The sequence below is a fragment of the Pseudomyrmex gracilis genome, unplaced genomic scaffold (genome assembly GCF_002006095.1).
Source record: "Pseudomyrmex gracilis isolate BER0280 unplaced genomic scaffold, ASM200609v1 scaffold_102, whole genome shotgun sequence".
In the NCBI taxonomy this organism is placed as follows: domain Eukaryota; kingdom Metazoa; phylum Arthropoda; class Insecta; order Hymenoptera; family Formicidae; genus Pseudomyrmex; species Pseudomyrmex gracilis.
Window position 1 is genome coordinate 211,814 of NW_018020686.1, and position 14,574 is coordinate 226,387.

The following is a 14,574-nucleotide window of genomic DNA, read 5'->3' on the forward strand; positions in this document are numbered from 1 at the left end:
CGATTCGGTTAGTTTTCAGACACTAAGCGAATCTATGCTCAAAAGTTCACAAGCAATACGATACGTTTTCGGAAGGGGGAAACTGTGTTGCTTTACCGGATTACAAGAGCTCGGATTGTGTCGCGAGCAAACACAATGCGCGCCATTCATGACGGTCGGGCAGTGGCTTCGGTAACTAACTTTTCCTCATTCGCTAATGCGCAGGGACGCCGCGACTCTTCTCCACGAGTTCACGTTGGTCGCGCCGGTTTCTTTCCCTCGAGCGAGTAATTTTCCACAGTGCGTGCCAATCACGAGAAATTTTTCTGACAATTCCGAGCGAAGCTGTTCTCCCGGTTCTTCAGACAATTGTTTGTACATTTTCTAACATTAGATCGTAACGAAGTGATCAGTGCCATAGACTTAGACTTAAACTAGAAGTATAAACGAAATTCTCTTTTTATAACAACCGAAAGAAAAAAAATCCGATAGTAATACGTGCAAGATAAATTGGTTCGACGTCAGCGGATCGAGTAATCAGAGGGGAGACGATAACAAGTGTGTCATTCGCTCGATGTAACAACGTCGGCGCTCGAAAACGGCGCGCAAGAGTCACGTAATACATTTGTAATAAACGAAAGAGAGATTGGAACAAACGCGTATCAAACAATCAGATGCGTTTGTTTTCCGGCTGATCGTGTAACTTCGGATAGAAAGAGAGTCCAGCGAGAACGACGACCTCCCCGAGGTCTCGATCGTCGTTGTCGTCGTCGTCGCGGGATCGCACGTAGTAGCCGCGCGAATCTCTCGAGCCGTGGAGCCGCGAACGAGAAGTGTCGAAGGACGACGACGCGAGCCGCTGCCGCCGCCGCCGCCGACTCCTCGAGCAGGTGCTACACACCGGGATGCGCGTAGCGTCGACAAGGGCCAGCCGATAGCTCCGTTGCCGGCGCTCGTAGCGATCCTCAGCCCGTGGCGCCGAAAGCGACGGGGTCGTTGCAAGGATCATCATCATCATCATCATCACCATCATCATCATCATCATCGTAGCGCGTCAGGCGCAATGTCGATACGCGTGAGCGGCGTTTACCTGGTGCCCACGAGTCCGGGCGCCGATAACGGCGGCAACGATAAAGGCGGCAATCTGGATCATCATCATCATCATCATCATCATCATCATTCGACGACGAAAACGGTGACGATCGTGACCGCGCCGCAGCGCAGCAACAGTCTGGACTACTTAAACTTCGAGGAGAAGCGACAGATCATCGCCTCGTCGTTGTCACTGAGCGATTTTCTCGCTCATGGACCGGCGGCAGCCGCGGCCGCCGCCAAAGAAGTCGCGGCGAACACGGTGATAGGTAAGTTCTCCTTCCCCCGCGCGAACATGTCGCGATTCGATAGCTTGAAGAAAAACTGACTGGCTCTCTCTCGCGCAGTTTAATTGTCGATTCGATAGCTTTGAAGAAAACCTGACTCTCGCGCGGTTAATTGTCGATTCAACATCGCGAATATATCGAACAGGTGTGCGACTTATGAATAATACAAGAGGAAGTAACTATGCATGATAATTAACATCGAGTTGAGTAGATGAGCGATCTTGTCTCGATGAACGTTTCGAAGAAAAGTTTACGGTCTTACGATAGGAAAACATTATTAAGAAACTAGTCATCGCAATAATATAAAAAAGAAATAATGGCATAAATGTTATAAATATTGAAAACAAACAATCGAAACAAGGTGTTTCTCTTTCCTCGATTGACAAAATTTTGTACGAAAATCTACAACTTATGTTAAGTGTATCATAAAAACATTTATGTACCATAGACTCTCGTGTGTGAAAATTGTTCGAGAACACCGCGAGGCGCGGCGATATTTTACCAACGCGACGTTGAATATTCTCTCATTTATCCACGACGAGAAATGTCAAGTTCCCTCGCCGTGTTTTTTGTTCTTGTCCCGATGATATTGGAAATAATTATAACGCGGACACGGCCCGATGTTTATTTTTTGGGGCACTCCCGGTGCGTTAAAATTGCGAATCGAAATGCGTCTCGGTGCGCGGACAAACCAAACTCCTAATTGAAAATATCGCTGCGTGCGAAGTCGCGGGAAGAGTCGAAAGGGCGCATGGCGAATTCGCTGAAAAAGAGTTGAACGGGGGGGTGACGTCGAGGCGCGTCGATCTCGCCCCGTCCCGCGTTTCTATTATTCGAACGATAATTGCCGGCGATTCGTTTCCATCATTCGTTGTTTCGTGATTTACGAGCGAGAGAAAATCGGGCGCCAGTCGTCGCGTGGTCGTCCCGTCCGCGTGATAGGTGAGGCGAAGAATTGAGGTTTTTAATCGACGCGAAGAGGAGAAAGAAGGCGAGAGAGCGCGGCAAAGAACGACGAAGGGAGAAACAAAGGTGGAAAGCAAGCGCACCTTCTCTCGCCTTGCCGTCTCACTCGGAGTGTCAAGGAACTCCGGTAGCGAGTGAGGCAGCAGCACCGACTTGTAAACAAACCCTGCATGCGTGCGTAGCGTGCATGCGAGATGCGGTGCGTTGACCACCTACACGGTGTCCCGGGAAGAGAAGTCAATATTGTGCGAGAGACGATATTATCCGGAAGGGGGAATTTCTGAGATAGTTGGCCGTTCAAACAATCTGATATATAACCGGGGAATTTCGCTCACTCTTCCTCCCTCGAGCCTGTAAGCGATCTACGTTGCTCGTTGTATCAAGTCGGTCGGTATCTCGCGAGGTCGTCGATCGTTGTGCGAAAAAAAGGGACAAAGGGAGGCGGTACGGCATGGCGCCGGTAGTCTGGTTTATCTTTTTCTCTCTTTCCCCCTTCTATCTCTCTCTCTTTCTCTCTCGCTCTCTTCCTTGTACATGCACATACGCGAGTGCATAGCCCTTTATTGTCTCGCGGAAATGGCGTTTTATCCATAGCCCTTTGGGAAACGCGGAAAATTGCGGATACCAGCAGAGAGAATAGCTAGTTTAGACGTGGAAACGGTTTCCATATGGAACACATCAGTCCGTGACATTTATTGCGGCACAAGAGTGCATAAAAAAATCTCACCTGTACGCGCGTATAAAAAAAACCAAAAAAAAAAAAAAAAACTAAAAAAAAAAAAATCGTACATATCCAAAGCAACGTGTCTCGCCGGCATACCGGTGATTATTCTGTTTATCCGTTTGGCCGGAGTTTTTACGCAACATTATAATTTTCCCGGTATTAACTCGACCCTCGATTCGCGTGACGTTGCGTCACGCAGGAAGCTAAAGCCGCGCGCGCGATAAATCTCCGTCTATTCCCAATATCTCAATTCGTAACACGATTCTCTTTATGAGCGAATATTACCGCGTCCGATAAGCAGGACATGTGATCTTTTCCCAACTGTCGGATCAAAATATTATCTCGCGCGGTTTCACGATTAATTATTTATCTTGGTGTCTGTTGTATATACGCAGACGCGCGAGGTACGCGTAATTAACGCAGACATTAAAGTTGCGCGATTCCAGTCTCTCCGTCTATCCGGGTATTGATGATTAATCGCGCGACGATGCGTTGCGCGGTTATCGATCAGTCGCGAAATGGATCGTGCTTTCCAAAAAAAAAAGAAAAAGACGCTGACGAGGTGCTTATTTTTAGAACGAACAATGAAAACACTTTTAATCCTCTGTAATTACGTTCTCTCGTTGTTCGACTTGTTCAGTACACGAAAGGATAAAATAGAAAAACGCAAAGGATAATCAAGTGTAATTAATGCACATCAATCAAAACAGACGCGGTTTTATTATTTTATAAAGTTGTTAACAAATTAAAAAAAAAAACCTTCGCGATAACTGTTTTCTAATTATTTTGTTTCACCTGTCGAGAGAGGAACATTTTTACAATTACCGTCGATCCCGTTTCTCTCTCTCTCTTTCTCTCTCTCTCTCTCTCTCTCTTTTCCCCTCTCTTTTCCCCTCTCTTTTCTGTTTATCTTGCCACACCAGATTTTAATCGCGGCCTTTAATCGGTCTTTCCCGGCACGACAGGCACGCGCCTAGACCCTTTCACCTTTTTTGCTTCTCTCCGCTGAGAATTTCCTCGAGGCGCGTCGCCGTGCGTGCGTCGCGACGGTGTGTATCGGCGGCCCGCGGCCGCGCCTATGTTACGCGTTGTTGTAAGCGCTGAATCACGTACGCACCGTCGCGCATGATGATCAATCATGTCCCGTGTACAAGTCCGGTACACGGATCGCACAACTACGCGGAATGAGAATTCACTTCGAATTGTTGCGGTTTAAACAATTTCGCGCATACATTTGAATGCTTGCTTTGAATTCTTGCAATTGTTTGAAGAGACTTCGTTTTTTTTCTCACAATTGACTTGAGAATCACACAGTGTGTTGGGAAACATTTACGACGCAGAAAGGAGCTGAGAATGAGTTGAATCGCGCCGTGTTTTTGAAAGTTCATATCGATATTATAATGAAACACCGGTCCCCTGAGTACAAGTTGTTTGACGCTGTATCACGAAACCGTCTTATTACCGCGTCACGAAACAATAAACATGTCACATATGAGCGTTACGCAACGCGTGTGATCCGTTTCGTGCTCGAGCGAGAATTGGAGAGAGAGAGAGAGAGGGGAAAAAAAGAGAGAAAAAAAAAGAATGATAGCACAGCCGATGCAGTAATAGGTGTAGAATGCAGACGTAATGTGGCAACGTCGCGCGGAAATCATTCATTGAGTAGAGAGAGAGTCGCTCTTAGTCGGTCGACGACTGGCTAACCGGCTCGGTTAAGAGAGCGGCGGAACTTTTAGTGGCGGAGGATTCGCCTCTCGTCGACGACAAAACGCTCGGCATTTGACAACGTCTGCATCTTGAAAAATGTAAAAAGAACAGGGGAGGAGAGAATAACAATTCCCCCCCCCCCCGGTGAAACATGTACATCGATGAAAGATGAAATGTCCAAGTTAATTATTCTGAAAAGAATGAATCGCTTCCTCCCGCCCCTTCCTCTTCTCATTTTCTTATCTAAATTTACTTGTACAGGGAACCCTTTGTTACAACTTTTCTACGTTTTTTTTTTCTTCACGCGAATAAGGTGCTTCCAGTCGGTTAATTTCCCGTTCGATTAATCTTCATAATGCGCAATATCATTAATCTGCGTGGAAGTGTAAAAATCCTCGAGGAAAAGTTGATCGAAGAGAAAGAGATTTTTCTTGGAAAAATAATATTTTTTTCTTCTTTAAATTTTATTTCACGCACAACGAGCGCGCAAAAGCAATAATACGGAGCAATCGAAATCAACATTCTGGTTGTTGAGAGACGAAAAGGTCTCTCAACAGAGCGCGTATTTATCCCCGGCGCGAAGTTGCCGAATTTCGCATTGGCAAACGTGTTAGGTTAGGTTAATTAATTATTCAGTCATGCGGATTTTTTTCCTTCTCCAACAAGTTGCGCGAAAGGTGTTTCTTTGCCGCGTGTAACGCGCCGGCGCTCGGCGAGGAACAAAACATGACTCATGGAAGATTCATCGTCTAATTTAGCGCGTATATGCACAGACACGCGGTTCTTGTATGCCCGGCGGAAAAGTTTGTGTCGCCTAAGTGAGACTCGCAACCGCGTCTTTTTCAAGTCGCCCGCGGCCTTGTCCGACATGAGACAGAGAGACGTTCGAGTTAGCGCTAATTGTAAACCGTTACGAAAAAAAGAAAAAAAAAGAAAAACTAATCAAGCCGCTGAATTAACGCGATTATAGACCACGTGTGGCAGCGGCCGAAATAAATAGAGAATTATATACATATAAAGAAGAAAGGGAATGAGCTGAAGTAATTTTTATTGCGGCCGCGCCTCCTTGCCTTAATACAAGTTTTATGTCGGACTGTGGTTGCGCCAAGAAAGTTACCGCCGCGCCGTTTGCCACTGGCGAATAACAGTACGGTAGCACAAATAACATCTTATCCAGAAAAGCGTACAAAAATGTGTGCAAGGCGGCAAGAAAAAGTTTGCGACCGAGATTGAAAGTCGTCTGGCATGTCTCGGGAAAAGTAGCTTTCAACTTTCTGTGTGTTTTATGATACGTCTGTCGTAGCCCCGATTCGATTCACGTCGAGAAATAGAACGAAAACCCTCTTTCGTGGACGGGAAGGGGTTTGTTGAAGAAACAAAAACAACACGAGACGTTCCTCTTTCTCGCGCAGCAACAAAACGAGAACAAAGAAAATTGTCGAGAAAATGAAATCGTCGCGAAGGGAAAAATGGTAATCGCGAACTCTTGGAAAAATCTCACCCCGTCGCGAACCCGCGACCATCGATTTCGAAATGTGTTTCGAAATCGAAAAATGAACGAACAAGTTTCGATATCAATTTTGCGAAGTGACGAACTCCGCGTGTGGCGTTCGGGACATTTGTTAGACGCATATCGCGCGTCGCGAAGTAAATTGAAATTTACTGCGCGCGCAACGACGCGATAAAAAACTGTTCACGAGTTTTCGGTCGCGGCTATTCTCAACCTCTTGACCTATCCTAATTTCTCTCGAGGTCAAACTCGTTACACGTGACTCCGCGCGACTTAACAAGCTGCCGCCATCGCGTATGATTCGCTCATTGAAAGAAGATCCTCTCAAGCCTTTCGCTCGAGCAGCAGCAGCAGCAGCAGCAGCAGCCACGTTTCTTTTGCGGAATGTCAAGGCTGTGTGCTGTTGCTGATAGAACGTAAACTTCGTAGAAACACACATCGCGCCTTGTGAGACGCGCAGCGGCTATCAATGGGGGAGGAGAGGCTTCTGTTTTCTGCGTCGATGAGCTCATCGATTCTGCGTCTTGTGCGAAGAAAACACACGCGACGCGGCGTGCTCGCTTTTTCATTAATCATCATCTTTTGTTTTTCTTTGCGAAGGTTTTTCTATCTCTTTCTCTTAGTTTTTTCTTCATTCTTTTTCGACCACTCCGCGACTCGCCGTGCAATTAGCTTCTTTTCGCGTTCGTGTTTGAGAGGGTGGCCACGGTTCCCACCGGTGCCGTTCGGCGGCGAGTACGCGCGGGGCATTGCGATAAGTCTCGTCTCTTTTGCGCGGCGTACGATAAATGAGCCGCTGTTGCGTGCGCGAAATTTAACAACGCGATAACAATGAACGGTCTTTGACGTAAACCGAGAGAGGATTGCACGGCGGTGTTAAATCACGAACAACGACCGATACTCATCCTCGCGCGATTATAAACTTTCCCGAATCGAAATTTAACGCCTACATTGAACCTCAATTCCTCTTTTTTTTTATGTAGGAGTAAGAGAGAAAGTAGATACTACATTGACTGCTGCTATACGTCCGAAATTTCCTTTTTTTCCTCTGCTAAAGTTTTAAAGTAGGGTTCAATTCTCAGCTCAGACTGCGCATTGCAGGCTCTGATAGGCTTAAAATAGCCTCTGATAGGCTCAAAGTAGGAGTAAGAAAAAAAAGAGTAGATCCTACTTTGACACTGCTATACGTCCGAAATTTCCTTCTTTCCTGTAGGGTTTAAATTTCGACTCGGATTTTTGCACGCGGAAAAACCGTCGTTGTTTTTTAAAATACATTTTTTTTTGTCGTAAAAAAATCACGTATGTAATTTACGATTTACATTTGTATTTATATCACCGGTGTGTTTTTTCATGAATTTTACATATTCTTGTGTAAAAAATTGTTTTTTCCGCGCTTTTTAAAACACTTGTTTTCATTTTATAATAGAATCGCATGCAACATTCATACTTGCAAATGTTTTTTATATATTTATATATATATATATATTTTTTTAGGAATGCTAATATTCTCTCTTTTCTAAAAATGTACATCTCCCGCGCTTTTGTTGCGCGCGCGGAGCCGAGGTGGCGGGAGTTTTTCTACCGCAAACAAGAACGTGATCGCATCGTTCGGATATTCGCGCGCGAGAGCGTTTGGGCAAGTAGCAGCGATTAGCGAAGGGTGAAACAACTTGTGGGAAGGGGGGAAAGAGACTATTTTCGGTGTCGATCATCTGCTCGCAGTACAGATAGTTACTGGTATTTTTCCGCCCGACCTTTGTGTTTCATATCTGATCACCTGGATCAGAGAAATCGATACACATTTATTCCCATCCAACCGAGCAGGTGTTTCTTTTCTCTCTCGTATTCTCGTTCTATTTTCCCCGTTGCCTCGAAGCAATCTCTCGTCATTTTGCGATTAGGCAATAAAGGTCGTCTAATGACCTTTCTGTTTTTTTCTTTTTTTTTTTTTTTTTGCGTTTCTCACATTTTCATATAAATGCGCAAGACGAGAACTAGAGCGAAACGGTTAAAAATTCAAGACCGTAGTATTACTCGGCCGTTAAATCAATTCGAACATCGCCGAAAAGAGAAAATCAGAAAAAAAAAAAAAAGAAATCTCTTTATCTGTTTTATAAATATTATTTCTCCGTCGAAGTCCGTTCTTTTGCCTCGCGAGTTAATACTTTTCCAACAAAATGTAATTTTCTCTACAAACTTTCATGGCGACAAATTTCCTACGGCAACGATCGTTCGTCAAAAAAAAAACTCACGTCGCGTAATAACGTCGCGTCTACAGTTTTAATTACCAGATGTATACGTTCAATCAAATTTTCTGAGAGACGAGATCGATTGCGACACACGCAAGATAAATTGGCGAAGTTGAGGCGTTTTCTCGATGTGTAAAACAATGGTCACAATTTAGAACGTGTGAGCGCGATGATCAAAGTGAATACGTAATAGGTAGTGAAATCGAAGTGCGCGCAAAGAAAGAGAGAGAGAGAGAGGGTCAGTCAGTGTGTGTAGCAAAACTTTGCTCTCTCGACGCCATCGTGCCCGTTTAGAACTTCGCGGTTCTGAAGCAAGAGAGTTTCCTGGTTTGTCCCTTTGTGAAGTCCCCAAAGGCGGCGTCCATGCGTGCGGCGCACGCGTCATTTTATAACGGCGTCGTCTCGACGCGGGTCAGGTGAGCGTTAAGGCGTTTGCAGGAAAAGCTAATTTTAGTTCCAACACGACCGTGGGGAGGTTATTGAAAGGGTTTCTTTATCTATCTCTCTCTCTCTCTCTCTCCCTCTCTTCTCTCGCCTTTTATTATCTCAGTTTACATTATTTATTCTTGAATTAAAATAATTTTTGAATTAAGAGTGTGGACACACACACACACACACTATTGGAGCTTGACGTAACGTAAATAAATTGTGATGATATGTCCGATCAATCAACGAGTCGTTTCGTTGACGTAACGCGAGCCGAAAGAACGTACTCGGAACTAAATCAACTTTATTACGATTTCCCGGTACGATTCATTGGTTATTGCTGATTCATCGGTTACGTCAGACACAAACTCGTCAGAAATGTAATTTTCGATAACCATCCAGGGAGTAAGAAATACCTGAGACACCCCGGTTCGCATTTATTATTTCTTCGCAAAACGATGATCGCACTTTTCTCTTTTGAAATGTTCAAGTTCTGACAATTTTATATCGTCACATTTTTGATATATTTGTATTTTTCTCATCATCGCGAGTATTCTCTAAAACAATTAGGGTACCATCTATTCTGTGTGTGTCGCATATTAATTTCGATATAATTACATCCAAACGCTTTCCTTCAGCAGAAACCTTTTCGCAGTTGCGCAAATTTAGAGACGGAGTTATGTCACAAGAGAATTTCAGTGTGGAATTAAATTGTGTGTCTCTGCAGTTTCGACTTGGTAAATTAACTTCTGAACCAGTCGTCTTCGGAATTACTCCTACGTAATGACAAATACTTCGTCGTTAGTCATAATCTGCGATGTGTCGACAGAGCGCGGTTTTTTCACGCGGCGAGAGAATCCGCGTGGCTTGTAGAAATCGTTGTGATTAACGTAGGATCATGTTGCGACTATTACCGAGAGACACTCGACAACTCGATATGAGAAAGAAAGATGCTGGACAAGACAGGTTCTCCTTCCGCAAAGCGCAGAAGTCGCAACGCCCGCCCGACGCTGTTTTTGCTTCATTTGTGATTCAAGTAAAACCCGTACTCTACGCGTGCGCAATGTGTTTTTTTTTTCCATAATTGCAATCGAGTACTATATCTGTATCGCCGGTGTTGATGGTGTTTGATGTGTGAAGAAAAGAGCGAATGTGATCATTGCGCGTGATTGCGAAACACGCGCACGTAAAAAACCAACCAAAAAAAAAAAAAAAAATCAGGAATAGAGAAAGCTCGCGTATATATTGCGCAAATGTATTAAATATCAAACACAAATGTGATTTCAATAATGATTTTTTCTGGACAGACTTAAAAAAAACAGCCTGTACTACTTGGACATACTTGGGTCTGTGAGACCCACGTGACTTTAAAATCGAATATTTCTGCAAAAAATCAATATTTTTTTTTTTTAATCGAAAGTTTGAACAATTCTACGTCGATCGCAAAAAAAGGAAAAAATTTAGTAGTTTTGAAGATAAAAAACGTTTAAAAAAGCGAATCTTCGCGAGAGACACCGATTTGAAATTTTTGAGCTGGCCTGGAAGATCCGTGTCAGAGTCCACAAAGGGATAGATATTATGTATCAAAAATATACACGAGAGTTTAAAACATACAGCAATTCGTTGTAAGGCAAATTGTAAAGTAAATAAAATAGTGTTTAAATTTGAGACAGATTTTGAATTTAAATTTAATTTCGTTCCGCGCGCCCGACTGTGGGGTGCTTGTTTGAGTTTTTCATGATTAACTGCACTGGGGGGACGATTAAACAAATTGAATAAATGCGATCCTGGGAATGGTCGGTGTATATTCGTCTGCTTTTCTTCTTCCTCTGTCTCTTTCTCTCTCTCTCTCTTCTCTCTTCTCTCATTATTCTTCGTTTTCTCTTTTATGCTCTTTCTATCTCGCGCTTTAATTGCAATCGTTTAACATGGGTTAGAAGTGCAGTTTCTCGCGGGCAGCTTTGGCGAAACAAATGATCGTTTTTTCTGGTCGTCGTAAAAAATTTCAAATTTTCACGAGTGTATATCTTTTAATAATTCGCGAAAATATGACATTTTTGTGTTACAATTTATTGTGTGAGAGAAATGTGGAAATATTAATTTTTTGTTAAATGACCAGAGGAAATTACTGTCCGTTATACTCTTCCTTCGCGAGATGCGCGTTTCGTAAAGTGTGTTCGCGAGAAGGAACGTGACGAAATTTCCTAACAAAACGCGGCGTTCTGTAGATTGAATTATCGTTATCTCTGCGAAGCATGCCCATATAACGCACGTAATAACGCAATAAAACGCGTCTCGTCGCGTCGATCGCTGATTTTGAATACGAGGTTTGACGTCGATTTGTTGTTTTTTTTTTTTTTCTTCCTCGATTCTCGTTGTGAATTCTTCCTCGATTCTCGTTGTGTGTTGAAGTGCGAAGAAAGTACGCGCATTCCGCGTTTCTGGGATATCCAATATCCTATCGAGTCGCCATTCGATATCCTGCCGTCACAGCAGATACGCGCCGCCGCGGTGATTCGAAACTATACGTTTCCCATACATCGTCGTAGGAACGTTACGTGTATTGTATTTTTTTTTCTTTCGATGAAAATTTTGCGCAGACGTAATATCTCGGTTGGACGATCCCGAGAAGAGAAGGAAGACTCATGGAGAATTGCATCATTTCGAAGAATGCGCGCGCTGCCCACGCGACAATTATACTAATAAGACTTGCTTAATTAGGAGCGTGCGGGGTTCAACGTGCTCGGACGCCTTATCTGTAAATGTTCTTCAAATTGAGCTACTTGCGAGAAGAGAAGGAGAAAGAGCGAAACTTCGAAACGATTTAATTTCTCTAAATATTCAGATAATAAAATGTTACAGTAAAATAAAATGAGTTTTTTTTCGTGTAAAATAAATAATTGCGCTGCGAAATACGAGCGATTTTATTTCGCAGAAACAGTGGTTAATATTAGAAAATGCGAAATGTGTGCGGACTGATCGATGCTTCGATTGCCAATAAACAATTTTTCTGCTCTATTTTGCAAGGTCGTAATTTGCTTGCTGGAGAAATATATATATATATATATATATATATCCGCGACGCTTTCGTGAGATCGCCGACTCGAACGGAACAAGAGAAAGCATTTAACAACACGCTGTGTTATTATTAATGTTATTATTGTTGCTGCAACTCTCTGGTGCTGTGACGATTTTCTTCCGTCGCGCTTTCATTTCACGCTGTCCGAGTATATACGCGGAGAGTGATTCAAGGTAATAAATTTATAAATGACGCCCGACATTAAAATGCGTTTAATTAAAACGACAAAACAAAACCTTGTATATTAAAAATGTTACTACACCACTCGAATGTCATCAAATTTAATTTTATTCCCTCGCAATTTTATTTTTTTTTAAATAAAAACATTAGCGATTGCTCGAAACGTTTGAAATATTCGCACGATAAAATTGTCGCGCATTTGCTGCGCATTTACGATTCAAAACGTCGCAACGTTACGCGATAATCATTGCGCGATAAAAATCCGCGCAACAAAATAGCTCGAGAACGACGCCGTAAACAGCCAATAGTGGCCGTCGATAAAAGTTTCATGACGGGAAATGGGGGCGTCGGATGCGGGCGCCGATCTTCCACTTCCGGAATTTCAAGGCGCTCATAAATAATCCGCGAGCATGGTGGTGAATCTCGGGGGTTGGAAAGTGAGAAAGTGCAACTTGCGCGGATAAATATTTGTGCGCGCGCGCGCGGCGGCGGCGGCGTTATCCAAACGCGTTGCATATGCGCAAGTGTATCTCTCGGTTGCATGCATCCGTTTTCTCACTGTCTTCTCTCTCTCTCTCTATCCCCCTCCCTCCCTCCTTCCGTTCCCCTTCCCTCTTCGTATGCCGGATGCAGCAACCCCGGCATCTCGTTTGCGGGCGAAACGGCACATGCCGCACTAATTACTCATTACGACACAGCGAGCCACTGAATATTTCCGGGTATAGCGACAGGTCGAAATTAACCCTAGCAAGATCGTGTTCCGATTTGTAGCGCGTAGCGAATTGAGGACGGGTTTCGATTATCATCCGGTCAATGAATGAAAACGCATTAGAAACGCAATTTACATTCAATTCATTCGGAGCGAAGTTTATCGAATTAATAATAATTTATTCTAATGCATAGGTATTTTGCTCTCTCTTTCTCTCTCTCTCTCTCTCTCTCTCTCTAAAAAAATCAGTTTTTGTTTTTTAAACAAAATCCGTTTCTATTTAAATTCTACGGCGAACTTTGAAACGATGAATCGATTGTACGCATCAACTCGATTGAGCCCGCGAGCGAATGTTTGAAAAAAAAGCACAGTAATGTAACCGACAAAATATTATACAAAACAAAATTAATTCAGTTTTTCGTTTCATCAAGATCAATCGGTCGCGTGATATATTTTTCACGTTGGATTGACGCTCGCGCCGCAACATTGAAGAATAATTCACAATGTTTTTTTTTTTCTCATCATTTCTTCATTCTTACGAAGCGCGAATAAACGATGTTTCGCCGAGAGTTGTTGCTGAACGCACATTCACACGTACACGATTTTCCTCTCGTCGATAATAAACGATTGCGTAGCGCGTTGTCGCCGACACCCTTCTCTCTTCTATATATATATATATATATATCACCTTTTTATTTTCTGCGACACGTGGAAAGCGTTTATATTGTGATCCCGAGAGGCGAGACCGCCGCCCATGGCGGACGCGACGAACGTCGTCCATTAACGCGATGTGAAAAGCGACAGCGCCGTCACGAACGTCCCTTCTCATCGATAGGCCGTCAAACTTTTGCGCGTCGATATAGAATCACAACGACCGTCGACGCCACTGTTCTCGTCGCGCGCGCGCGCCATCGATAGGTACATACTTCATAAATATTGTCGCAACAAATGTTCTTCTATTTTAGGCGATGCCACGTGAAGTATTTGCGCGCTTTTGCCGAGCATAGTTCAATCTTCATTAAACATTTGTTGTTTGCCGCCGAGTTAGTTCAGATATTTTATGCCGATAGTGTTTTGCGACCTATTTCGCATCTAACTGTCATAAATCAAGTCGCGAATCCCCTATCGCGAAGCTCTCATTTCTCGTCGTCGAGATATCTCAAGACGATCGAAGACGACAAACACTTTTAAAGCAACTAATGCAAATTCTCTCCCTGGCATCATCGATCAGCTTCCGAATATCTCGCTGACGTGGATTGTCTCGTATTTGGGCGAAACCACGGGGGGTAATAACGGAAATCGATCGGGGGTGGTTTATGGTGCGCCAATCGCCGAACGACGGACGGGGAAGGGGGGAGGGAATGATAATGGGAAGCGGGTGTACATTTTTTACGGTGCGCTTCAAATTGCTTATTCAATCTTCTTCGACCGCTCGTTGTGGATCGCGTCGCTCCGGATGAAGAATGCGCTCGCATAAACAATCGCGTTCTTGGAGATAATAGAAAATCACAATGTTGAAACGCGCCCGAATAATTCGATCCCGCGGCAAACTGCCGACCCGACGCGTTTCGCGCGCGAGAAAATGGATTTTTAGATAGAGAAATATTCTTGTTTATTTATATTGTTGTTTATTTCTTTCTCTGCCGGTTTGCTCGATAATTTATTT

The 14,574-nt window shown here is 43.7% G+C and overlaps 1 protein-coding gene across 1 annotated transcript in view; it reads left to right on the forward strand.

The window, feature by feature from the left end:
- Nucleotides 1–911: 911 nt before the first annotated feature.
- The window catches only part of LOC109855942 (myotubularin-related protein DDB_G0290005-like), a 48,578-nt gene continuing 34,915 nt past the window's right edge, over nucleotides 912–14,574 (forward strand). The window contains exon 1 of the mRNA XM_020430682.1: nucleotides 912–1,340. Coding sequence (XP_020286271.1) covers nucleotides 1,043–1,340 — 298 coding nt within the window. The 5' untranslated portion in view covers nucleotides 912–1,042. The remainder of the gene's footprint in view (nucleotides 1,341–14,574) is intronic.